We start from the raw sequence: 24,617 nt of genomic DNA on the forward strand, positions 1-24,617 counted from the left end.
GATTTCCATGAGATTTAAATATCAAATTTATACTAAATGATTCTCAGACTTTTGTCTCTAGCCAGCACCTCTCTCATGAAGTACAGTTTGGTCAGGAGCTGATGCTTCAGTGCACAGGAGGAATTTCTTACCCAGAGTAACTTCAGTTTTGCTCTTAGGCCTTTCCACTGATTGGATGAGGTCAATTATCCTAGGTTATCAAGGAAAATCTCCTTTACTTAAAGTCAACTGACTGTAGCTTTTAATCACATCTACAAAGCACCTTCACTACAGCACCTACATTAGTTCTTAATTGAATTACTGGGTATTATAGTCCAGTCCCTTGGTGGTACAAATGGCTGGTGCTAGACTAGTAAACCTAAAGTTGGTGGTTCAAACCCACTAAGCAGCACTGTGGAAGAAAGCCCTGGCAATCTGCTTCTGTAAAGATTCTTCTGCCAAGAAAACCCTCTGGAGTAGTTCTACTCTATAACACATGGGTTTGCCATGAGTCAGAATCCACCTGATGGCAATGGGTTGGTTTGTTTGTTTTTGTTTTCTTTAGTAGGCTAACCAAGGTGAGACATAAAAGTAACCGTCTCATCATAGGACTGACAAAGCCTACAAACATTTCTGTTTACCAACTAAACTGATACTACTCAATGGCAGTAGTGCTAGTTCATAATTCACTCAGCTTGCCAGCTTTGAAGGTATATAAATCTTGATTATGTATGTATTTTTCAATTGGGTGGTTTTTGGTATTTCACATTTTCCACATAAAGTAAGTCTTTGTTAAAATTTTCATATTATACTACTTCAAAATTATATAAATAAAATGCACTAGAGACACACTTCTTTTGCCAGCTAGTTCTTAGAATATCGAAAGAGTAGAAGCTGTGACTTCCTTGTGATTATGAAGAGGGTCTTAGAGATGTAGATGTTTGAAAGGAGAATATCTCCTGTGTCTAGGCCTATATCTTTCAGTCTTTCTCTCTGCCATGGATGGAATGATGTCCCCACAAAATGTGTGTCACCTTGGCTGGGCCATGACTCTCCGTGGTTTGGCAGTTATGCAATGATGTAATCATCCCCAGGATGTGATCTGATGTGATCAGCCACTCAGTGTCAGGGGATGAGGATGGGATGCAACACCTTTACTCAGGTCACAGCCCTGACCCATGTAAGGGGAGTTTCCCTGGGGTGTGGTCTGCATCCCCTTTTATCTGACAAGAAGAGAGAAGTAAGCAAAGGGGGAGACCTCAGTACCACCAAGAAAGAAGAGCTGGGAGCAGAGTGTATCCTTTCAATACAGGGTCCCTGTGCTGAGAACCTCTTAGACCCAGGGGAAGATTGATGCCAAGACACATGGACATCTCCAAGGAATGCCGGGACCACAGATGCTGATGAAGACAAGGGTCTTCCCCTAGAGCGGACAGACAGACAAGGCCTTCCTCTAGAGCTGGTATCCTGCATTTGGACTTCCAGCTTCCTACACTGTGAGAGAATAAATTTCTGCTTGTCAAAGTCATCCACGTGTGGTATTTCTGTTATAGCAGCACCAGGTAATTAACACATGATCTTCAATAGCCAAGTCCAGTTCCCATCCTTCCCCCTGTGGGATATACACCCTTCCTTGTTGGAAGAGAATAAGGAAGACCACAAAAGAATTGATGCATTTGAAATGTGGTGTTGGTGAAGAATTTTGAATGTAACGTACCATTCAAAACTGCTAGAAGACTCGCTAGAAGAACAAATAGATCTGTCTTGGAGGAATGTTCCCTGGGTGCAAGAATGGCCAGACTTCATGCCTCATACTTTAGTCATGTTGTCAGAAGGGACCAGTCCCTGGAGAAGGATATCATGCTTGGTAAAGTAAAGGGTCATCAAAAAAGGGAAGACCTGAACGAGATAAATTGGCACAGTGACTGCGACAATGGGCTCAAGCATGGCAATGATTCTGAGGATGGCACAGGAGAGGCAATGTTTTGTTGTTGTATATACTGTTGCTATGAGTCAAAACCAACTCAACAGCACCCAACAGCAACTGTAAGAAATAAATGCAAAATCCAGGAACAAACCCACTGCCTTAGAGTTGATGCTGACTCATGCTGACCCCATGTTACAGAGTAGAACTGCTCTATAGGGTTTTCTCCACTATAATCATTACAGAAGCGGACTTCCAGGCCCTTCTTCTGCAGTGCCATTGGATGAGTTCAGACTGCCAGCCTTTAGGTTAGTAGTCAAGTACAAACTGTTTGTGCCACTCAGGTGGGTACCATTTAAGAAGTAAATATACCGGTCCCAAATTAGCATTCGTTTTACTCAGTCACAACACAATCTTGTCTCAAATGTGAATTTTAATGTGATTTTTGCCCTCAGCATTTTTGTGGTTCAGAGCACTGGACTCTTTTCTGAATCTGTCTTGCAAAAATCATGGTATTACCCGACACTATCCTAATTAGCAAGAATAAGCCATGCCAACTGCAAATCTCTCACCTAATAAAACTGAGGAGATGAAGGTGTGAGAAGATTGCAGTTTCTGCTACAGTAGACCCTCACTAAATGTTTTTGAATTAAATATAATTGACTTTTCTTTACAAAATGGGGAATCAAGAATATCTTTGACTGAAAATCAAGAGTTCCATATTGTGGCAATACAAGATATAATTCTTCAAAATAAATAAATTTTTGTAGGGTTAGCCGACCAATGTTGGGAGGAACCAGGCCCAAGGAATGAAAAGAAAAACTTATTTAAAGGCTGGCTCTCAGTATCCAAGACACCAGCACTGATTGTGTAAGTCCAGGCCCTTTTATTCCTTTTTTCAGAGTTTCTTGTTTCTTTAATTGATAGTTGAAAATGTCATTCTCTCTGGTCCCAAGGTCAGCTTGTTTTTCCCATGTGGGTCATGGTACCCTTCTTGTTTTATTGTTTCTTTCCTGTAGTTCTTGCTCAAAAATAGATTTTGATTAGAACTAGACATTAGTCATTAGAGGGTTTGGTGGTTAGTTTATTTTCAGGCGTAACACATGGGAACTTCAACGAGAATTAGACATTAATCATTGTAGGGTTGAGTAGTTAGCTATTTTCAGGACTGTACATTCCTTTCTAGCTGAGGATATGAGATTTGATTTAATTAACCCTTTATTCCCTCCTCTTGTTTGTTGTATAAAATTTATTTGAATTTGTACTACTAGGGAAGTTGAGGAATGTCACTTCTTTCTTCTGTAACTGCTTCCTGCTGATAGGGGGTGTAGAACTGTCCCTATATTGTATGTTCAGGTATAGGTTGATAATGGGCTGGTCATAAGAGGAGGATATCTTTTACTGAATTGTTGGTTATTGCTTTAACATGATCTTGCAGAAATTTCCTAAAAATTTTGAATAGGCAAGGTTGAAACAATAGTATTAAGAATATAGATATGAGAGGTCCCAATAAAGGTAATAGCCAAGAGAAAGCGGGTATCCATAAAGTCAATGAAGAGGTGACCAAGGGTTAAAGTGTCTGTTGAGGTGAGAAAGAGGAGGATGGAAAGATTAGGGTCTGTTTGTTGATGAAGTAATGGAGGGAGTGTCATTGTTAAAGAGGTTTGAATTGGAGTAGGACATTTAGGTAAGATAAAAAAATGATGTGTATATCTAGGTATACTCTAAGCCAAGGATAGAATCAGCTGAGGCTAATCCTGTACAGACACCAGTGATACAAAATACCTGCAGTCCTTACAGACACAATAGAAGACAGACACAGAGTAATCCCTCACAGAACATCCCAATACTATGGGAGAGAGATCCAATAGAGCTACTACCTCAGGACCATAGTACTGGGGTACACCAGACTCAATTGGCACAACAAAATACATAAAAGCGTTGATCTACATCCTACATTGGTGAGTAGTGACTGAGGTCTTAAAAGCTTTCAAGCAGCCATCTAGGATGCAGCTAATGGTCTCCTAGGGTTGGAAGTGAAGACGAATGCACACACACACACAAATAAATAAACGGTATTTAGAAGCAATTAACCCTAGGACACGATAGCCCTCGAGACCAGAAGAACCAGATGGTGCCCAGCTACCAATGCCAACCACTCAGGAAAGGATCAAATCTGGAGATCCTGGATAGAGTGGGAGGGAAAACGTGGAACAAAATCCAAAAACTCAATAAATGACCAGAAGTACGGTCAGATGAAGTCTGGTGAGACTCCCAATACTATGGCCCTGAAATACATTCGGAGCCTGGAATAAAACTCATCCCCAGAGGTGGGCTCTCAGCTCAATGGTTAGTGAGATGTACATGCAGACCACTCAACCCAGGATGCTGCACCCATACACTCAATGGTAATACATCCCCTAAAGCAATAAACCATGGGACACCAAAGGACCAACATTCAAACTGAGGAAATGCAGGACAAACAGGAGTGCATAACTATGAGGGGCACAGGGAGAGGGTTGCAGGGTAGGGAGGGGAGGAGACTGGGTTAGGGTTGGACATGGCGAATGGGGAATGAAACTAAATGTACGCGTGACTTTGAATGTAAAACAAGCTCTTAAAATTAAAAAAAAAAATGCAGAATTGGAGTAAAAAAAAATAAAAATGATGTGTAAATGGAGTTTCAAATAAGCAACATTGTATAAGGGGTGTAATTAAAGGTTGTGTTGTGAGTCCATCAACCCCCACAACAGAGATAGAAGAGGGATTTAAATATCCAGTAAATTCAGGTAGGGCAGAACAAGTGGCCCCAGTATCTATTAAAAACGAGATAGCCTTCCTTACCTGCCACTTTCATAATTACCTGTGGCTCTGTTGTTGGGGCCTGTTGGGAGCCTGAGCATCTTCAGTCTTCAGTAGCAGGGTCAAGAAGATCAGGCAGTTCCAAACTGGACTCAGAGGAGGGTATTTTGGGAACAGATGCAATCCTGCCTAGAAAGGCCTGACTGCAGTCTGACTTCCAGTGTCCCTCCTTGCCACATGCTGGACAAGGTCCAGGTGGGGGTCTCAGATTTGGAGGATCTGGCCCAAAGACCTTCCTTGCCACATTTGAAGCAAGGTCCCGGAGGTGACTCCAGTTTGCCTTTCCATGGTCCTGGTGGAGGTTTCAGAGTAAGTCTTCCCTGCAGTGGCTGTCTCACAGAGCCTTGTAAGGCAGTGGCTAAAAGTTGGGCTTTTGCCTGATCTCGTTTTTGTTTTTGTAATTTTAATTCCTCATCTCTATTATCGAAGACTCTAAGGGCAAGATTAAGAAAATCTCTGAGGGGTTTGTGGACCTGTTTCTAGTTTCTGAAGTTTTCATCGGATGTCAGGGGTGGACTGAGAAATAAAATGCATGTTAAGTTGGGATCCTTCTTGTGAAGTGGGGTACATTTCTATAAAGTTTCAGTTAGGTGGGAAAGGAATAAAGTTGGATTCTCTTCAGGACCCTGAGTAATTTCTTTAAGTTTTTCATAATTGACTGCTTTGTGGGCTGCTTTTCTGAGTCCAACAATAAGGCAAGTAAGCATAAGGCCATGGTGCTGCTTGCCAGCGGAATCAGTCTGATAATCTGAATTTGGGCCGACTCGGGGTACCGCTACTGTTGCTAATGGGAGGGCTGCATTTTGTCAGTGTAATTTATAAGCATGCACTGGGGCTGCTAGCCAGACATGCTCCTTTTCTTCAGGGTAAGGGAAAAGGTTAAAATGACATAAATATCATGTCAGGTGAGATTATAAGACTGGCTGATATAATCAAATTCTTTGGTATAAGTAGTGAGGTCCATTGAAAAGGAGCCAAGGCGTTTTTCAATTTGAGAGAGGTCTGATAAAGAGAAAGGAACGAAGGAGGGTTCAGCATTGGGGACAGAGCCAGTGGGGCTGGTTTAGAATGGAGGAGGAGAATCTGATATATAGAGCAAGAAGACAGAGAGAAGGATGATTGCAGAGTGTGAAGAAGGCCTGGACATAAGGAATTCTGGACCACTTTCCACTACGTTGACAAAAATTATCTAAGTCCTGAAGGACATTAAAATAGAAAGTGTTATTTTCTGGTCACTGGGAGTATTATTCCCCATAGTGGGTCAGTGACAATCTGAGTTCTGGAGATGTTAAGATCAAAGGAAAGGCATCCTGTTGTTTGGCTTAACACTGGAGGAAAGCGTGGAACCAAACTTCTTTTCAGGTGTCCCTGAGACAGAGTATGTTCAGGGGGGTGGCAGAAGCTTGGAGGCTGAGGCCAGAGAATCTCTGGCCTAGCAGCAGGTCTGACAGTGAACAGTAATTCAGAAATCTGTGAAAGGAAAACAATGTCACTCACCAAGAAGGAATCAGCCAGCGTTGGATGTGTTGTCTGTAATGGAAAGGAATTCCTTATGGGTTCCTCCTGGCAAGTTATTTCTCCTATTCCATTCAAACCCCTGCAGGCTTTTCCATTTTTTCCCGCTGTTTGGTCTTTGTTCCTTCCCAGGTTTTGGCACTATAATATGTAAGGTTAGGTGACCAATGTCAGGAGGAACCTGGCCAGAGGAAAAGGAAAGAAAAGTTTATGTAAAGAGTAAAATCATAGAAGCATAAAAGCTGGCTCTCAGTATCCAAGAGACCAGCACTGATTGTATAAGTCAGGGCTCTTTTATTCCTTTTTTCAGAGTTCTTTGTTTCTTTGATTGATGGTTGAAAACTTTGTTCTCTCTGGTTCCGAAGTTGGCTTGTTCTTTCCGTGTGGGTCATAGTGCCCTTCTTGTTTTATTGTTTCTTTCCTATAGTTCCTGCTCAAAAATAGATTTTGATAAGAACTAGACATTAGTCATCAGAGGGTTTGGTGGATAGCTTATTTTCAGGAGTACCAGATGGGAACTTCTAACAAGAATCAGACATTAATCATTATAGGGTTGGGTAGTTACTATTTTCAGGAGCGTACATTCATTCCTTTTTAGCTGAGGATATGAGATTTGATTTTATTAACCCTTCAATTTACGTATTTCAGAATAGAAACGTCATACTTCCTAATGGAAACAAACTTGAGTTGAAGCGATTTTTTACAGAAGAAATGCATAAGTGACACTCAAATTGAAATCAGTATAATTCTTAATGCAGCATCATTATAGTACCTAGTTCAGTGCTCTGCGAATGGATTGATGCAGACAGAATACTGTTGCCTGCAATTGTAGCAGTTTCGTCTTTTTTAAAAGGCGGCGCACAGCGGCAAGCCTCTCAAAGGGAAATGAGGTGAAGTTCCTTTAGTAAGGTAAAGCCATCTCGCCCAGCCCTAAGTACCTGATGTGCTCCCAGGACTGAGGGACAATGAACCACATTTCCCAGAGAGCCCTGTCGGTGGCCCACGCCTGCGCACTGCCAAAGAAAGGCGGCCCGCCGAACTCCCGCGCTATCCCGCCACCTGGCCGCGCCTCAGCTCACCTCTCTTCAGTCTAGGGGTATGGAAGGGGTTGCGACAGGCAGCACGGGTACCGCCAACCCAGAAGGGGCCGTCGCGACGACGCCCCCACCTCCTCCCTCCCCTCCAGCCCTCACCCCGGCGCCTGCTGCAGATGAGGAAGGCCCGCCGCATTTACCCGAGGCAGGGGCTCCCGGCTGCTCGGGCTCCCGGCCCCCAGAGCTGGAGCCGGAGCGCGGCCTGGGTCGCTTGAGAGGAGGCTTCGAAGACGAAGACGAGGAGTTGGAGGAGGATGAGGAGCTGGAAGAGGAAGAGGAGGAGGAGGAGGAAGAGATGAGCCACTTCTCGCTGAGGCTGGAGGGAGGTCGGCCGGACTCCGAGGACGAAGAGGAGGTATTTAGAGTCCCTGCCTGAGGGGCCTCGGGTCTGGGCCGGAGTCCCAGCCGCCGCCGGAGCCACTGCCGTGTGCGGCGATCTCCACCCTTGCGGGCCTCGCCTGCGCGGGCGAGTGGAGCGGACCAGCCTGTCCCGCCCAGCCCGATTCCCAGCCAACTTGTTTCGTGAGGTTCCTGCAGTCACTTAGGTTCTCCGGGTCCTGCTCACTCATTCTGTAAACAGTCATTAAGTCTGCTCTGGAGTCGCTAGGAGTCGGAATCGACCCGACCGCGCACAACAACGTCTGTGTGCCTGGAGGTTGGCAGGCGCCGGGGATACCGCGCCCGCCCTCTCTGATCTTAGAGACTAGAGAAACGTCAACGGCCCGTTTGTACGGGGTGTTGGGCGAATGAGAAACCCTTCCCCATCCAGTCAATCCGTAACTGGAAGAATTTTTTTTTCCCCCCTAAAGTGGCAGCGCATACTTCATCAAGTTAGGTAATACACCTAGCCAGAATTAATTTATTAAACTTGAACACTAGTGTCTGGAAAGCTTGGCCATTTTATAAATAATTAATGAAGATGCCCCTCACTTTGCTGTGTACGTTATATCCAAGCGACTAATATCCTTTTGAAACATTGGTTTATACTACGTCATTGTAACTTCAATAATATCTTGAAGGAATGGAGGTAGCGTGTTTCCATGTTACAAGTTGAGTGACACGTTTTTAATGATATTTGAAATTATGATGTAAGAATTTGAGAAGGCAAGGACTTGTATTTTAAGACTATTTCCATTGCATTTGCAGCGCCTGATTAACCTCTCTGAGCTGACCCCATACATCTTGTGTTCCATTTGTAAAGGTTACTTAATAGATGCAACTACCATTACAGAATGTCTTCACACCTGTAAGCATACGGTTCACATTTCCACATATATTTAAAATTTTGGAAATGTCTCAAGCGTTTTTAATTTTTAATTAAAAATTTTTTGTTTTTCAACAGTTTGTAAAAGCTGCATCGTAAGGCATTTTTACTATAGCAACAGATGTCCAAAATGCAACATAGTAGTACATCAGACACAACCTCTTTATAACATAAGGTAAGAGAAATATCTAAGTAAAATGTAATGTTTTAAGCTACTTTTCCTGAAAGCTTGCAGTTGTGTAGTTGGGAACAAATTCTTAACCTACCTTAAAATTAGGAGAAAGGGTACTACTTACTCTTTTAAAAAATAAATATAGTGCACTTAGTATTACCAGGCACTGTGCTATCTGCTGGGGTATTTTTGAAAAATGAAGTACAGACATTTTTTCCTGGATATTTTAATTCTGTAACTCAAGATAGTGAGGCTACTTTGACCTTGTCATTTTAGTATACTGAGAATTTTTTTTTTTTAAGTAATACTTGAAGCAACTGGTTTCTCTTTAGAAAAACCTACCTGTCATAGGTCATTGTGGTTTATTAATCAAATTTTCAGTTCCTGAGCATCAAATGCTCAGTTTTTATTCTAAGGGAAGGAAAATCCTACAAGTAAATATCTTTCATTGGTTCAGCAAATAATGTTACATTTTTACTACTTTCATATAGCAGTACTTTCCAGATGATACAAAGAAGGTCAAAATATAGTCTCTGCCTTCAAGTTCACATTCTTATTCTGGGGGTTGGTGGTGGGAGAGGGGGAGGAATAAGATCAGCAAAGGTAGATAAATTTAGTAAACTACAATATTCAAGACAACCCATGTTTACTTGCTAATTTGTCATTACTGTAGGTTCTCTTAGGTGAGTTATATCTTAGGTGTCAATATGTGTACCTAAAAGTAAATGACTTCTGAGGAAGGAGAAATCCACTCCCAAGAGAAAACAGTTTGTTAACCTACAAAGAGCATCCTTCATTCTGTACCAAAATGCATTTTTCTAAATTCTGAGATGTTCTCCATCCTTTCCTTTTATTAGGTTGGACCGACAGTTACAAGACATAGTGTACAAATTAGTGATCAATCTAGAAGAAAGTAAGTTTGTTTTATTCATAGTTGTGAATCCTAGAATCTCTGCTGGCTCCACTAGTTACATTTAAGTGTAATGTAGTCTATGTTTTATTGTTTTTTTAGGAGAGAAAAAGCAAATGCATGATTTCTATAAAGAAAGAGGTCTAGAAGTGCCTAAACCTGGTAAGTTTGGGTGTATGTCATAATATATGGACAGATTAAAGATTACTAACTTAATAAAATTTACTCCTTTGAGGTTCTTATTGATGTATGACCAAAGAGAGAGAGATTTTGAAGATTGTGTTAGGTGTACTACATTTTAATTGTTTTTAAGAATTAAAAGAGTGCAGGCTCTAGAGCTAGATTACCTGAATTTGATTTCAGCTCTGCCACTTTACTGGTGTGTGACTTTGGCAAGTTATTTCAATGTTTTTGATTCCCCATCTACAGATAGGGATAATGGTAGTACTTACTTCATAAAATTGTTGTAAGGATACATTGAGTAATGTAAAGCACTTAAAACAGTGCCTTGCACATAGTAACTGCTCAAACACTTTATTTTTAAGATGATAGTGATGTCACAATATGGAAGTCGGATTTCAGTAAATTTTGGCTCTTCCACTTAATACCTGAACGACTTTAGGCATATTGCCTAATCTCACTAAGGCCTAGTTTCTTTGTCAGTTTAAGGAAGAAAAAAAAAAAGACTAGTAGTATTACCCATAAGGAGTCCTGGGTGGCTAACTGAAAGGTTGGCAGTTTGAACCCACTCAAAGGCACCTCAGAAAACAGACCTGGCTATCTGCTTCTGCAAGGTCAGCCTTGAAAGCCTTATGGAGCAGTTCTACTCTGCACATATGGAGTTGCCATGAGTCAGAATCAACTCAATGGCAACTAATAATAATAACCACCTATATCATAGGATTTAGTGTCTAAGGCACTTGACTGACTGCTTACCAGAAGGTTGGTGGTTCAAACCCACCAGCCATTCATCAGAAGGAAGGTTGGGCAATCTACTTCTGTAGTGATACTGCCTCGGCAACCCAAGGAGGGGTTGCTATGAGTTGGGTCTGACTCAACGGCTCATAACAACAACAACAACATCATAGGATTATAATGAGGATTCAATGAGATGGTGCATGTAAAATGTGAGCATAAGCCATGTGTGCAGTAGCACTTATTAAGGGTTATCTACAACTGTTACTGCTTTTAGGATGCTCTTTCTCTCTGACTTTCTTATGCCAGCCCAATGTGTCCATTTTCCATGGCAGAGCAGTCTCCAGTCTTGCCTCTAATTTCACTGGCTTTGACTAATCAGCTGATGTTATTAATGAAAGGGAGATTGACTGGTTTGTGATCTTTTAAATAGTTGGCATAATTTTAATACCTGTGTAATTATTTTTCGAAGATCTCAAATTATAAAATTTTGTTCTTACTCAAGTTTTATATTTGGCTGTCAAATAGCTGTTCCACAGTCAGTCCCTTTGAGCAAAGGAAGATCTAAGAAAGCCCTGGAATCAGTGTTTCGTATTCCACCTGAACTTGATATGTCTTTATTATTGGAGTTCATTGGGTAAGTACCCTAAAAAGCCATCAAGTAAAATATTTTTAACTGTCAAGTAAAGTATTTTTAAGTCCCAATGGTTAAGAAATCTTCTCAACAATTATGAACGCAGGTAAAGCCAAGTTTTTCTTTTATCCTTTTAAAAATTATGAAATTTTTAAGACACAGAAAAAGGTATAAAGAGTAATACAGTAACTACACATATACCCAATATCGGGCTTAAGACATAAACCACCGTTAATACAGCCAAAGCCCTTCGGGTTTCTCTTTCTGTTCACTCCCTCTCCTCTCAGATATTGATAACCACTCTCCTAAAAGTAATGTTTGTCATTTCCTTGCATTTCTTTACATATTTACCACATGTATATCTATTCTAAGCAATATATAGAATTGTTTTTGCCCATTTCATATTTGAATAATATACTGTGTGTCTTTCAACTTTGCTATTTTCACTCAATACTGTGATTCATCTATTTTATAATGTGTAGCTCTTGTTCATTTATTTTCACAATTGCATAATATTCTTTTAACGTGAATATACTACAGTTTGTCTTTCCTTACATTGTTGAACATTTAGGTTCTCTTCAATTTTTTATTATAAACAATGTTGCTATAAACATTTTTGTACATATCTCATGTACACGTAATATAGTTTTTCTAAGGGTATATAGACTTGCTAAGTCTTAGGATATGTTTATCTTCAACTTTACTTGATTTTGCCAAATTGTTTTCCAGAGTAGTTCCATATCTTTCTAATTCAAATAAATTGATTCTTTTAAACACTGTAGCATATGGTGTGTTTATTTGTGTTGCAGTAATATACTGTAACACTATAAATAGTCTGTCATGGTTACAAGGTTGGCATGAATCAAGCTATGGTTTTTGAAAATACTTACATAGTTTACAGTATAAAATGCCTGCTTGGGAAACCTAGATATTTGATTTTATGTTACTGAAGATTATTTTACTTCTTCGTTACTTCCTCTTAATAACTCCAGATTGCTCATATCATTTATTTCATATCTAGATTGTACTGTACTATGTTGTATTTATGTCTTTACCTTTTTATCATGTTCCTAATAATATTAAGAACCCGTAAGAGGCAGGAAACCTTTCTTATGCCCCTATGAAGCCCCAGAATTTACCACGTAGGAGTGGGTGATGATTAAAGATCTCTTTGGAGTAATGAGAAAGAACCATGTAATTCCAAAAATTAAATCAGCAGTTCCATTACTAAAGAGTGTATTCTAAGCTAAGTATCCAAAAGGGAACTGGTTAAATAATATTATATCCATTTATGAATAAGATATATCTATATGTGCTGATATAAGACAATATTAATTTTATATTAATATACTAACATATTAATCTTAATTATATATTAATATATATTAATCTGAGAAATAATAAGTGAAAAATGCAAAATGCCCATTTGTTTTTTTAAGAGGGTCACAGAAAATATGTGCATATGTATGTTTTCTTTATATGCACAGACCATTCTGGAAAGGTTATATGGCAAAATGTTAATGGTGGTTGCCACTAGGAAAGAGCATAGGAGTCACAGTTTAGGGTGAGAAAAAAATCTTAACTTTTCGTTGTTTGAATTTTACCATGTGACTTACTAATTTTTAATGTAGTTAGTTAAAACATTTTAAATTGAAAGGAATTATATTTCTAAAAGATGGTTTTTTTTTTTTTGTAAATGTTACCTTTTCTACTGATGTACAGTAGGAACTATGATTCAATGTTTGTACCTTGACTGACAGGTGGCATACTGTTACGCAAGGATGGAAAATATAGGCTGGATGTGCCACTATTAAGGAGACCTAGTGGCACAGTGGTTAAGCACTCGCCTGCTAACAGAAAGGTTTGTGGTTCAAACCTACCAGCTGCTCTGTGGGAGAAAAATGTGGCAGTGTGCTTCTGTAGCCTTGGAAACCCTATGGGGCTATACTGTGTCTGTAAGGTCACTATGAGTCAGAATCTACAGTGGGTTGTAGTTTGCTGCCACTATTACCTCATTCATTGCTCACAGCAGAAATCAATACTTAATCATATCTGGCTTTCCTAATGAATGAGACTTGATCACAATGCTCAAGGGAATCATTACCAGTTACCAAAATGGTCATGTTATTAACACAGTCTGCTGTAGTGGTAAGAACCCAGACTTGGAATGAGGAGATCTGGATTTAAGTCCTAACTCTGCTGTTTCCTAGGTTTGCAACCTTGAATAAATTGCTTTTTGTTTATTCATAAGTTGTTTATTAAGGTCCTGCTATGTACCAGCACTATGCTAGGTGCTCTGAAAATAGTTTTAATAAGTTTAATTACGATGAGTATTCTGTCTACCTCATAATATTGTCCATTATCTCTTTTCAAATGGTTAAAGTGGGAAAAAAATATTCCAATGGCAAGGAGTCTTTTGAAGTCAACAGTTTCCAGAGTTAAATCCCCAGGTTTTCACTACATGAAAAAGCTTAAGTGTTACCACAAAAGTCAGGCTACTGGGGGTAACCATGCAAAGCTGCTTCATAGCAGGGCAAATGGCAGATGAGTTTCAGCCTGATCTGGCAAATTTAGTCCACCTTATAATTCTGCATAAGTTGTAGTAGAGAAAAAAACTGAAGTGGGTTTTTCCTGTGGACAGTAATTTTTCAACCACTGGAATATAAAATTACATTTTTCCCCCTAAATTGGATATACAGGTTTTGTGATCTTAAGATAGTTTCTTCTTTTTGTTCTTCAGTTTTTCCATGGAAAGTAGAAGATTATAAAAAGAAATAACCTCAGACAGACAGTATAGAGTACAGAAAGAGCATAGGTTTTAAAGAGTCTGATTCAACGTATATGACCTTTGGGATGTAGCTTAACCTTTCTGATCATTAGTTTCCATACTTTTAAAATATGGGTTATAATACCAACTCACTGGACTATCATAAGAATCAACATAAGGTATTCTTAACATGGCTAAGCTATTACCAATACATTTAGAAATACTGCACTCAAAAATAAAAGTAGTCCATGTTGCTGTGATATGTACAACATCTACACACTAAATTGTCTCACACAAGATAAATATGATGTGGCTGCCAAAAATTGATGCATTCTTCAGCTCAGTGATATTTAGTAAACCAGGAAGGTAATATCTCACTCTCACACATTCTGTGTTCATCCAGCTGGAGTATTGTGTCCAGTTCTGGATACCACATTTTAGGAGGATGTTGGTAAACTGAGGTATTACTCGAATGATGAAAGGCCAGAAAACCATGTGATATGTGGTAATGGAAGGAACAAAAGATCTTTAGTATGTAAAAGAAATCATAAGCTCCTCAAGTTAACTTCAAATTTTTAAAGGATTATCACATAAAAGAAAGATTGGCTTTAATTCACAAGAGTACCAAAGAGCAAGACTAATACTAGTAGGTATAAGTTACAGAGAGACATATTTGATTCAGTGTAAGTAATTTCTAACAAGGTCACCCACAAATGCTATGGGATGATTTGCCTTCTACTTCTTCAGGTATTCAAATAGAAACTAGAAGCCCATTTGTCACGGATTTTATAAAGAGAATTCTTGCAGTGAAGGTTGTTCTGTAACTCTAAGAGTATGTATATAATCATTTTAGATTGATACTGTGTATTTTATATATATGTAATATTGTTACGTGAATATTATGTTCAAACCCCATTCTTTACAACACATGGGCTTTGATGCTAGGCAAACTTCGGTTTGAATCCCAGCTTTATCACTTACAGGCTCTGTAACCTTAAGTTATTAACCTCTTTGAGCTTAATTGTCTTCATCTGTGGAATGAGGCTACAAATGCCACTAAACTAAGGGCCACTAAACTAAAGGCTAAATGAAAATCATGCAGAATCTGAAGACCTAATATACCTGGTACATAGTAGATGCTCAGTAAAAGTTGGTGCCCTTTGTTCTCTCTCATGACATAGAAAAAATTGATTTAGTCAAGAAATCTCTTTGGCCTTCTAGGTGAAAGGCAAACCAAGTAAAATGATCAGGTGATTTTCCAGCAAGTGATATGATAAGAAATAATAACAGCCTTTTTCTTTTTATTTATTTTTGAATTATTCAAAATCAGCCTTTTTTTTTTTTTTTTTTTTTAACTTTTTGTGATTTGGGTGAAAGTTCCCAGCGAAATGGTTTCCCATTCAACAATATGGAAAAAAATAATAATAATAACCTTACTGCTGTCAATTCAACTCAAAGCAACCCCTTCTTAGGTTTCCGAAGTGGTATCTCTAAGGAAGTAGATCACCCAGTCTGCCTTCCCAGGAGCAGCTGGTGGGTTTGAACCACCAGTCTTCCGGTTAGTAGTCAAATGCCTTAGGCACTATGCTACCAGAGCCTTATAAAAAAAATCTTATCTTGTAAAGGTTACTTTAGAGGAAAAAAATGTTCATTATGATATTTAAAAAATTAATTTAGATTTTAAGTTGGGAAACTAAAAGGGGGAATCTAAATATTAATTTACTTTTAATTCTTGACATTAAATATTGAAAGTAGTGTAAAATACTGGAGAAAGCTGACTTTGTGTCACCACTAGGTGGCAGAAGTGACAAAAAGGCTAAATTCTATTTCTTAAAGGGATTAGCTAAGTGTCTGAAAATTTTAAAATAAACTGATGTTCCTGGAATATTTATATTTATGTTACTTTTCTGTTATGTAATTAAACATACAGTTTAAAAATTTAAACGTTGATCAATTTTGTTCTCATTTTTCAGTGCTAACGAAGGCACAGGACATTTTAAGGTATTCTACTTTTGTTTTTCATTTCCATGCATTTTACAAGAGGACTGTAGCGCAGATTTCAAAGCCAGATTAGCAACCATAAGCAGATTGTCTTCAATTACAATAAATAATATTTTGTATGTAAAAGTTATTGAAATATGAAATCCATTCAATGATGCTATCTTTTAATAGATTTATGAGGAAAGAGACTTAATGAGTAGAGATTTGTTATTAACCCAGAAAAGTAGTCTAAGGAAAAGAAGTAAATAATTTTTAAAACGCTGAGATCAAATGCTATGTTAATTTGGTGACAAAAATGTTTCAAAGCATTTTTTACATAGTTGGCATTCAGAGTTAATATAAGCTTAAAAATTCTATTTGCATGTAATATATTTGGCTCAAGGTGACCTACCCTAACTTTTTACTTCAGTCACTTACTGAGATTTTAGAAATAGGAATGAATGCCTTTGTAATATACTTAAATTCAGAGTTGTCTGAAATGCTCCAAATCACAGGTGACATTGTACACAGTGCTGCTACTATAGTATGACTTACTCAGGAGAAGGTAACTTTTAAAGGGAGCAGATCAGGCCTTATAGTTACTTTAGATTGTTAGTATATACAGAAACAGGTAACTTTAATCTGTTCAGATTTTCAGTGCCTTTGTCAAAGTTTATGCTGAAAGTTGGGTGAACTTTCCTTGGTTGGGCATACTGTTTTGTTTTATAAATATACTGGCTTATAGAGGTGAATTAAAACACAGAGGTAGACAGGTAATTTTCTGGATGAGTTATGTTACAGATGTCCCCCAGAGATTAGTGTGAAAGAGAGGACAGTGTTAAGTCCCCACGGTTTCTAGAAACTTCAAACTTCTTAATTATAAAATACCAAACTAATAGTGACAAACTTTAGCATTTTCTTCCATAGCAATATGGTGGTGGGAAAGTGACAGAGAAGTTTCTGTATGGAACAAATACTGGATCATATGCTCCTAAAACCAAACCAGTTGCTGTGAAGTCAACTCTGACTCATGGTGACCCCATGTGTATCAGAATGAAGTCTTTTATACCAAACAACAGGTCAGTTTAATTAGTAAAGAATGTCTACACTGTGTTCTTTTTAAAGAACGATCTGTAAGGGATCAAACGGATAACTATAAGGGAACAAATTAGATAGGACACTTAGGGGGCAGTGAGTTTATGTTAATGGGAAGGAATGGAGAAGGAGGATGAGAATGGCTGCATAATTTGAAAAATGTAATCGGTGTCACTGAATTATACATGTAGAAGTCATTGAACTGGTATATATTCTGTGTATGTTCTTGACAACAGCAAAGAAAATAAATTTATTAAAACAGAAAAAAAGGATTGAAATTCTAATACATGCTACAATATGGATGAACTTTTGCTAAGTGAAATAAGTCAGACACAAAAGAACAAATACTGTATGCTCCCACTTATGTGAAATATCTAGGATGGGGAGAATGCATAAAGACTACAGTTAATTGGTGTTTCTGGGGGAAGGGGGAGTGGGGAGCTATTGCTTAATGGGTATTGAAATTCTGTTTGAGGTGATGAAAAACTTTCAGAAATGAATAGTGGTAGTAATTGTACAACATGATGAATGTAATGAATGTCACTGAATTGTACATTTTTAAATGGCGAATTTTATCTATATTTTACCACAATAAAATAATTTTAAAAATTTTATGGAAAAAAGTCATTATCATGAAAGATAAAAGTAAGTGGCAGAACTTTTAGATTAAAGGAGTTTATAGAAACATGATAACTAAAAGCAGTGTGTTATTCGTCATTAGAAGCTGAATTGAAATAGCAGTTTATAAATGTTATTATTAGAACAATTGGAGAATTTTAAATAGAGACTTAGGTCATTTTATTAATGTTAAATTTCCTGAATACCTCAATAAATTTCTTAATGATTATAGTTATGTAAAAGAATATCATTATTCTGAGAAGATACCTGCTGATGTATTTATGATTCAGATGGTCCAAGAGGAAAAATATGTATGTGGACACACACACATGCATACACACACATACACATAGATAGAAATAAAGCAAATATAACACAATATATTAATGGTGAAGGGTATCTGAATGCTCACTGTACTATTCTTACAACTTTTTTTTTTTTTTTTAAATTTTTATTGAGATTTGGGTGAAAGTTTACAGAGCAAATTCATTTTCCATATTGCAGTTCATACACATTTTGTTTCATGACATTAACTGCAATCCCCACAATGTAATAGGTGTCTTCCCACTTCCTCAATATAGTTACCTCTTCCCTGTGTCCTTCTTTCCTATGCTTTTCTGCCCCTTGAGCTGTCTCGCTGTTCAAATACTACTGTTCTCTTCTTCCACGACTGATCATTCTAAGGAGTGTATCTACCTGGTATAAATGTTCACCTTATATGCCTGTCTGTTGTTTGTCTGGAGGTCATTGGAATGAGTTCAATTTCAGGCCTGAAGGGTAACTAGGGGCCATAGTCTTGGGATCCCTTTTCAAGTGGTTGACAATGGTAGCCAAGTACCATCTAGTTCTTTTGGTCTCATGGTCATATTGGCTGAGGTTTGCATGGTCCACCAGTCCCTTGGAGTAATTGTTACTATGCATCTTTAGTTTCCTAGTCTTAAACTTTTAAATTTGTCATTTTTCAAAAAGTTGGAGGTGAGGAATGAAAGCAAAAAACAATCTCTTATCAAATATCTAGTTAGCATTCAAAGTTTTAATTGTCTTAGTTTCTTGATAGGTCTTCAAATCTGTGAGTTCATTTATTTTTTTCATGCAGTTATTAAACCAAATCATTTGTCCTGTAGTTTTCTACAGATTGGATTTTGCTGTTGGCTCTCTGTGGTATAACTACTGTCTTCTGTCTTTCCCATAAACTGGTAGATTTGAGTGTTGATAAGGTGCAGGCTTGATTGGGAGGATTAAGAATATTTCATAGGTGATATTCCTGTTTATCTTCACCTGCTGTCTTCAAGTCAATTTTGACCCTGTAGTACAGAGTAGGGAGCTCTGGTAGCATAGTGCCTAAGGCACTTGACTGCTCACCAGAAGGCTGGCGGTTCAAACCCACCAGCCACTCCTCGGAAAGAAGATTGGGCAATCTACTTCCGTAATGATACCACCTTGGAAACCCAAGGAGGGCTCGCTGTGAGTCGGGTCTGACTTGATGGCATGTAACAACAGCAACAGTACAGAGTAGAACTGAACCATAGGGTTTCTGAGACTTTAAATCTTCACAGAAGTAGACTACCACATCTTTATCCAACAGAGCAGCTGGTGGGTTTAAACTGCTGACCTTCTGGTCACCAGCAGAGTGCTTAACCATTGCATCACCAGGATTCCAGCTTTCATCAGAAGGTACATAATGTCTGGTTACTTTCTAAGGTTAACAGCTATTGATGCTCAATGTCTAAATCTTAGGTATTATCAAGTTCTATCAAGTTGTAATACCTTTTCCTTTGACAAAAAATTCCTAACTCTCTCAACTGAAAAGGCCTAGAAACAGTGACCAACCCAGTAGCAATGCAAACCAAAGGGACCATATTGTGATTCTGAAACACCAATCACTATTAAAAGGAACTAGGACTTGGAGAAATGACTGATTCCATGTCTGGGGCAAGAGATGTACAAGTTGAGTATGGAAAGTCTTGTTGTATTAGATAATAAGACCAATAAGACATTTTTGGTGACATACATTATCTAAAGACAGAAATAACTGATTTTTTAAAATTTCCATGTAGATAAAAAACAAACCCACTGCTGTCAAGTTGATTTCAACTCATAGCAACTCCCTTTGGGTTTCCGAAGTGGTAAATCTTTATGGAAGTAGATTGCCCAGTCTTGCTTCTGCAAAATGGCTGGTGGGTTTGAACCACTAGCTTTCTGGTTAGCAGTCAGATACCTTAGGCACTGTGTTATGAGAGCTCCTTGTATTATAGATGGCAAGAGTATAATTCTTCTGTGGGACTTTTTCTGTTTATTTGCAGATCGTAGGAGGCTATTAGGTGTAGAGGAAAAAATAATGAGTGGACCATCTCATTGAGAACTGGTTTTGTAACCTTCAGTAAAAAGAGCAAATTGTCTTCTATAAATAAAAGCTGGGTTCAATGGGAGAAAATACTTCTTTTAATTTTTGTGACTGGGGTATAAGAACTAAGATTAACCATGTGAGAACCCTAGCTTTTTTTTTTCTTTTTCTTTTTCTTTTTTAATTGTGATTTGGGTGAAGATTTACAGAGCAAATTCACTTTCCATACAGCAGTTCACATACACTTTGTCTCATGACAGTGACCACAGTTTACAACAATGCAACAGCTCTCCTCCCACTTCCTCCCCATAGTTACCTCTTCCCAGTGTCCATCCCTCCATGCACTCCTGCCCCGAGCTGTCTCCCTGTGCATAAGCAGCCCTTCTTTCTCCCATGATTGTTCTCTCCAAGGAGGGTATCTACCTGAGGTAAATGTTCAACTCATATACCTGTCTTTTGTTTGGCTGGAAACCATGGGGGTAGGGAGAATCCTAGCTTTAAAAGCTGAGAGTAATTTCTTTTTCTTTCAAAGGCATATCTAATAATTTCTTTTTCTTTCAAAGGCATATCTAATAATTTCTTTTTCTTTCAAAGGCATATCTAATAATAAATCTGGATGATCTAAGAATTACAGCTTAAGCCAAATTAGATGAATTTTTACAAACACTTGGGGAAGGCTGAGGTGCCCACCATTAATTTGGAAATGAGAGAAACTGATAGTCTTCTGCTGGTATACCTGAAGCCTACTATAGAGATGGCAGACTATGGACACTGACCTTCAGAAACGCACTAGTTGGCTATCAAGCATTTAACCTAGATTATCCATAAGACAGGTCTCACCTAGTTTGGTCATGTTGTCAGAAGGGACCCTTCTCTGGAGAAGGATGTCATGCTTGGTAGGGTAGAGGGTCGACAAAAGAGGGGAAGGCCTTCAAAGAGATGGATTGACACGGTGGCTGTGATGATGGGCTCAAGTATAGCAGGGATCATGGAGCTGTTGCAGGATCAGGCAGTGTTTTGTTCTGCTGTGCATGAGGTCGCTATGAGTCGGAAACGACTTGACGGCACCTAACAACAACAACAACATCCATAAGATGGAGCTTCTAAAGGCATCTAATGGGATTCTCATGCTAATCAGGTGGTGTCACCTGTAATGAGGGGCTCCAGCTGGGGTACTGCTGTGTCTCCTCAGTGAAACTGCTTTCATGTGAGATGATTCCTATACCAGCATTAAAAGAACATGAGAACTTTGCCATTTTTGTCTAGATCTAGCACTGTCCCATTGTGACTCCTAGAAGAGTTACTATTCTTCGCATTAATAGCAAAATGATACAAATCATATTAGACAAACTGGTACATAGCACAACAGTAACATCTATTTAAGTGCTTACTGTGTGCCAGGAATGTTTATTAGTCATTTACATACAGTAACTCATTAATCTTCATGATAGTGCTATGAGATAGGTGCTTTTGTTATCTATATTTTGCAATTTGGAAAACAGAAAGGTTAAGCAACTTGCCCAAAGACTTGGGCTAGAGAATGGCAGAATCAGCATTTAAGCCCAGGCAGTCTGTCTCCAGAGTACCTGTTCTTAACACCTGTGCTATCTGGTATATTGTGGGAATATGGGATACATCTATAGTCAAGAAAGGTCTTAAGAAACCAAACTACAAATAAGAAAGCTGAGTGATATCATATGGGGGGAAAAATTAGTGGCCATTATGAGCTTTCTCTGTTGTTACTGTTGCTATTAGTTGCTGTCAAGTCAATTCTGACTCTGCTAGTCCTAGAAAAACATTGCTCAAGTTTTCCTAAAAGGTATCCTTTTAGTTATAATTGCCTCAGCTTTTAATTTGCATCAGATGGTAGTGTCATTAATTGCTTTAGGGAGCAATGATTAGTGGATAAGCACTAATTTCTACTTTTAAACCCAGTTTGTTTTTTTGAAGAAACCAGATTGTTTTAGACATTTAATCTTGGGTGTATTCTTTCTTTGTTATAAGTGTAAATTCAGTGCTTGGATTGAATGGATAAATTCTACTCTGAATTTTGTTTGTATTAAAATAAACCAGCAAACCCTTATATTTTTATATATATATATGTATATAAAGTTGGTATTCTTTTCAAAGAAAAGCTAAGCAGAATTTCTGTTTTTCTTCGATAGGTAAAGTAATTCAAATTTCATAATTATTTTTCATAAGTCTTTGCTATAAAACTTGCCTTATGGCTTGTACATTTTAAATATATTTTCTAATCAGAAAATAGTTTTATCTATCTCTTTATTTTTGTAGCCACTGGAAAAGAAGTTTGTCCGAGTTTCAGGAGAAGCAACTATTGGGCATGTAGAAAAATTCCTCAGAAGAAAAATGGGTCTTGATCCAGCTTGTCAGGTATAGTACATATATCTAAAAGACAGAAATTACCTCTAGCATATCGAAGAAATAAGTGTCTGTAGCATTTCATGCTGCGACTATATTTTATGATATTGTCAACAATGTAAATGTAATTGAACATCGGCACACAGTAATTCTAATCCCAAACTTTAAACCACATTTGATTTGTTGGCTATTTCTTATTGCCACTGATGACACCATCTATTAGAGTAAGAGAAGCTGAGAATGTGAGAAGTAATAAAGAGCTTTATGGACCAAAAAATTCTACCTCTTCCAATTCTAATGATAGAAGTTAAAGTAAAAGATTATTTAATTACCTGCTTTTCTTCACAGGACATCTTGCATTATTGTTATACCTGCTCAAGTATAACAAGCAAGCTCAAGATACCTAGAACAGTGAAATTATTTATCTAATATAGATCCTATTAGTTTGTTTAAGAATTAGGAAAGATCTCTTACTCCAGATGTATAATATTTTCTTGTTGTTCTAAGATAAACCTCAAACTTCAAGTATCAGTGACTGTGAAGTATAAATGTACTCATACGTCTAATACCAGTGACCCAGTGAAAATGGCACATTTATGTAGCTTTACTTTTTCATTAATTAAACTTAAAAGGAATTTTTCTCATTTCCCATCATGTATAAAATTTCATAGAATGATTTTTATCTAAAATAACCTATTTGCTGTTGAATAAGTTAATATTTTTGTTTTTTACTTTTTATTGTGATTTGGGTAAAAGTTCATAGAGAAAGTCAGTTTTCCATTCATCAATTCATACACATTTTGTTTCATGTCTTTGATTGCAGTCCCCACAATGTAACATCATTTGTCCCACTTCCTCCCTGTTTCCTGTTTCCATTCCTTCTTGTTTTCCTAGCACTGCCTGCCTTCTGAACTTTTGATCTGCCTGATCTCAAATGGTTGGTTGTCCTAAGGACTGTGTACCTCCCTTGTGTTATTGTTCACCTTTGTTATTGTTTGGCTGAAAATTGAGCCAGTAGGGTGAGTTTAGTTCCAGGCCTGATGGGTAAGTAAAGGCCATTGTCTTAGGGGTTTTACCAGTCTCTGTCCAACTAGTAAGCCTGGTCTTTTTTATGATTTTGAGTTTTGTTCCACATTTTTCTCACTCTATCCAGGACCTTCTAATACACCATAGTTTGTTTATCCACTGATCTGTTGACTGGCACTTAAAATGTTTCCATCTTTTTGCTATTGTGAATAGTGCTGTGATATCTATTCATTTCATGGCTCTTATTTATGTAGGATATATACCTAGTAGTGGGATTGCTGGATCATATGGTATTTCCTTCAATTTCCACCTTTTTAAGGAAGCACCATACTGTTTTCCGTAGCGGTTATACCGTTTTACAATCCCTCCAGCAGTACATGAGGGTTCCAATTTCTCCGTACCCTCACCAGCATTTGTTGTTTTCTGTTTTCTTGAGCTTTGCTATTAATGCTGGAGTGAGATGATATCTCCTTATTGTTTTGATTTCTATCCCTCTAATGGCAAATGATTGTGAGTATCTCTGTGTATTTGTTGACTGCTAGAATGTCCTTGGTGAAGTGTCTGTTCATGTCCTCTGCTCACTTTTCCATTGGCCTGCCTTTTTGTTGTTGAGGTATTGACGTTTTCTGTAAGTTTTAGAGATTAGTCCCTTGTCCGGTATGTTGCTAATTTTTTCCCCCCAGTTTATGGGTTCTCTTTTCACTCTTTTGGTAAAATCTTTTCATGTACGTTAAGTGTCTAATTTTTTGAAGTCCTGGTCATCTAGTTTGTCTTCTGTTGTTTGTGCATTTCTAGTTATGTTTGATAGTCTATTTATGCTGTATATTAGGACCCCTAAGTTTGTCCCTGTTTTTTCTTTAATGATTCTCATAATTTTAGGTTTTACGTTTAAGTTTTTGATCCATCTCAGCTTTGTTTTTGTATATGGTGTGAGATTTTTCTGCAAATGTATATCCAGTTTTGCCAGCACTATTTGTGAAAGAGACTATCTCTTCCCCATTTAATGAGTTTTGGCGTTTTGTCAAAGATGAGCTGTCCAGCTCGGGGCGCAGAAGAGTATGGAGGGATGGACACTGGGAAGAGGTAACTATGGGGAGGAAGGTGGGAGGGGAGCTGTTGCATTGTAAATTTTGGTCAAT

General features: G+C 38.1%; 1 protein-coding gene across 1 annotated transcript in view; it reads left to right on the plus strand.

The window, feature by feature from the left end:
• Positions 1–7,378: 7,378 nt before the first annotated feature.
• Positions 7,379–24,617, plus strand: part of PCGF6 (polycomb group ring finger 6) — a 29,335-nt gene continuing 12,096 nt past the window's right edge. Inside the window, exons 1-8 of the mRNA XM_007939880.2 lie at positions 7,379–7,729; positions 8,521–8,620; positions 8,717–8,813; positions 9,668–9,723; positions 9,823–9,882; positions 11,164–11,272; positions 16,010–16,037; positions 22,366–22,464. Coding sequence (XP_007938071.1) covers positions 7,379–7,729; positions 8,521–8,620; positions 8,717–8,813; positions 9,668–9,723; positions 9,823–9,882; positions 11,164–11,272; positions 16,010–16,037; positions 22,366–22,464 — 900 coding nt within the window. The remainder of the gene's footprint in view (positions 7,730–8,520; positions 8,621–8,716; positions 8,814–9,667; positions 9,724–9,822; positions 9,883–11,163; positions 11,273–16,009; positions 16,038–22,365; positions 22,465–24,617) is intronic.

The sequence above is a fragment of the Orycteropus afer genome, unplaced genomic scaffold (genome assembly GCF_000298275.1).
Source record: "Orycteropus afer afer isolate SDZICR_OR568_19922 unplaced genomic scaffold, OryAfe1.0 scaffold00064, whole genome shotgun sequence".
Lineage (NCBI taxonomy): Eukaryota > Metazoa > Chordata > Mammalia > Tubulidentata > Orycteropodidae > Orycteropus > Orycteropus afer.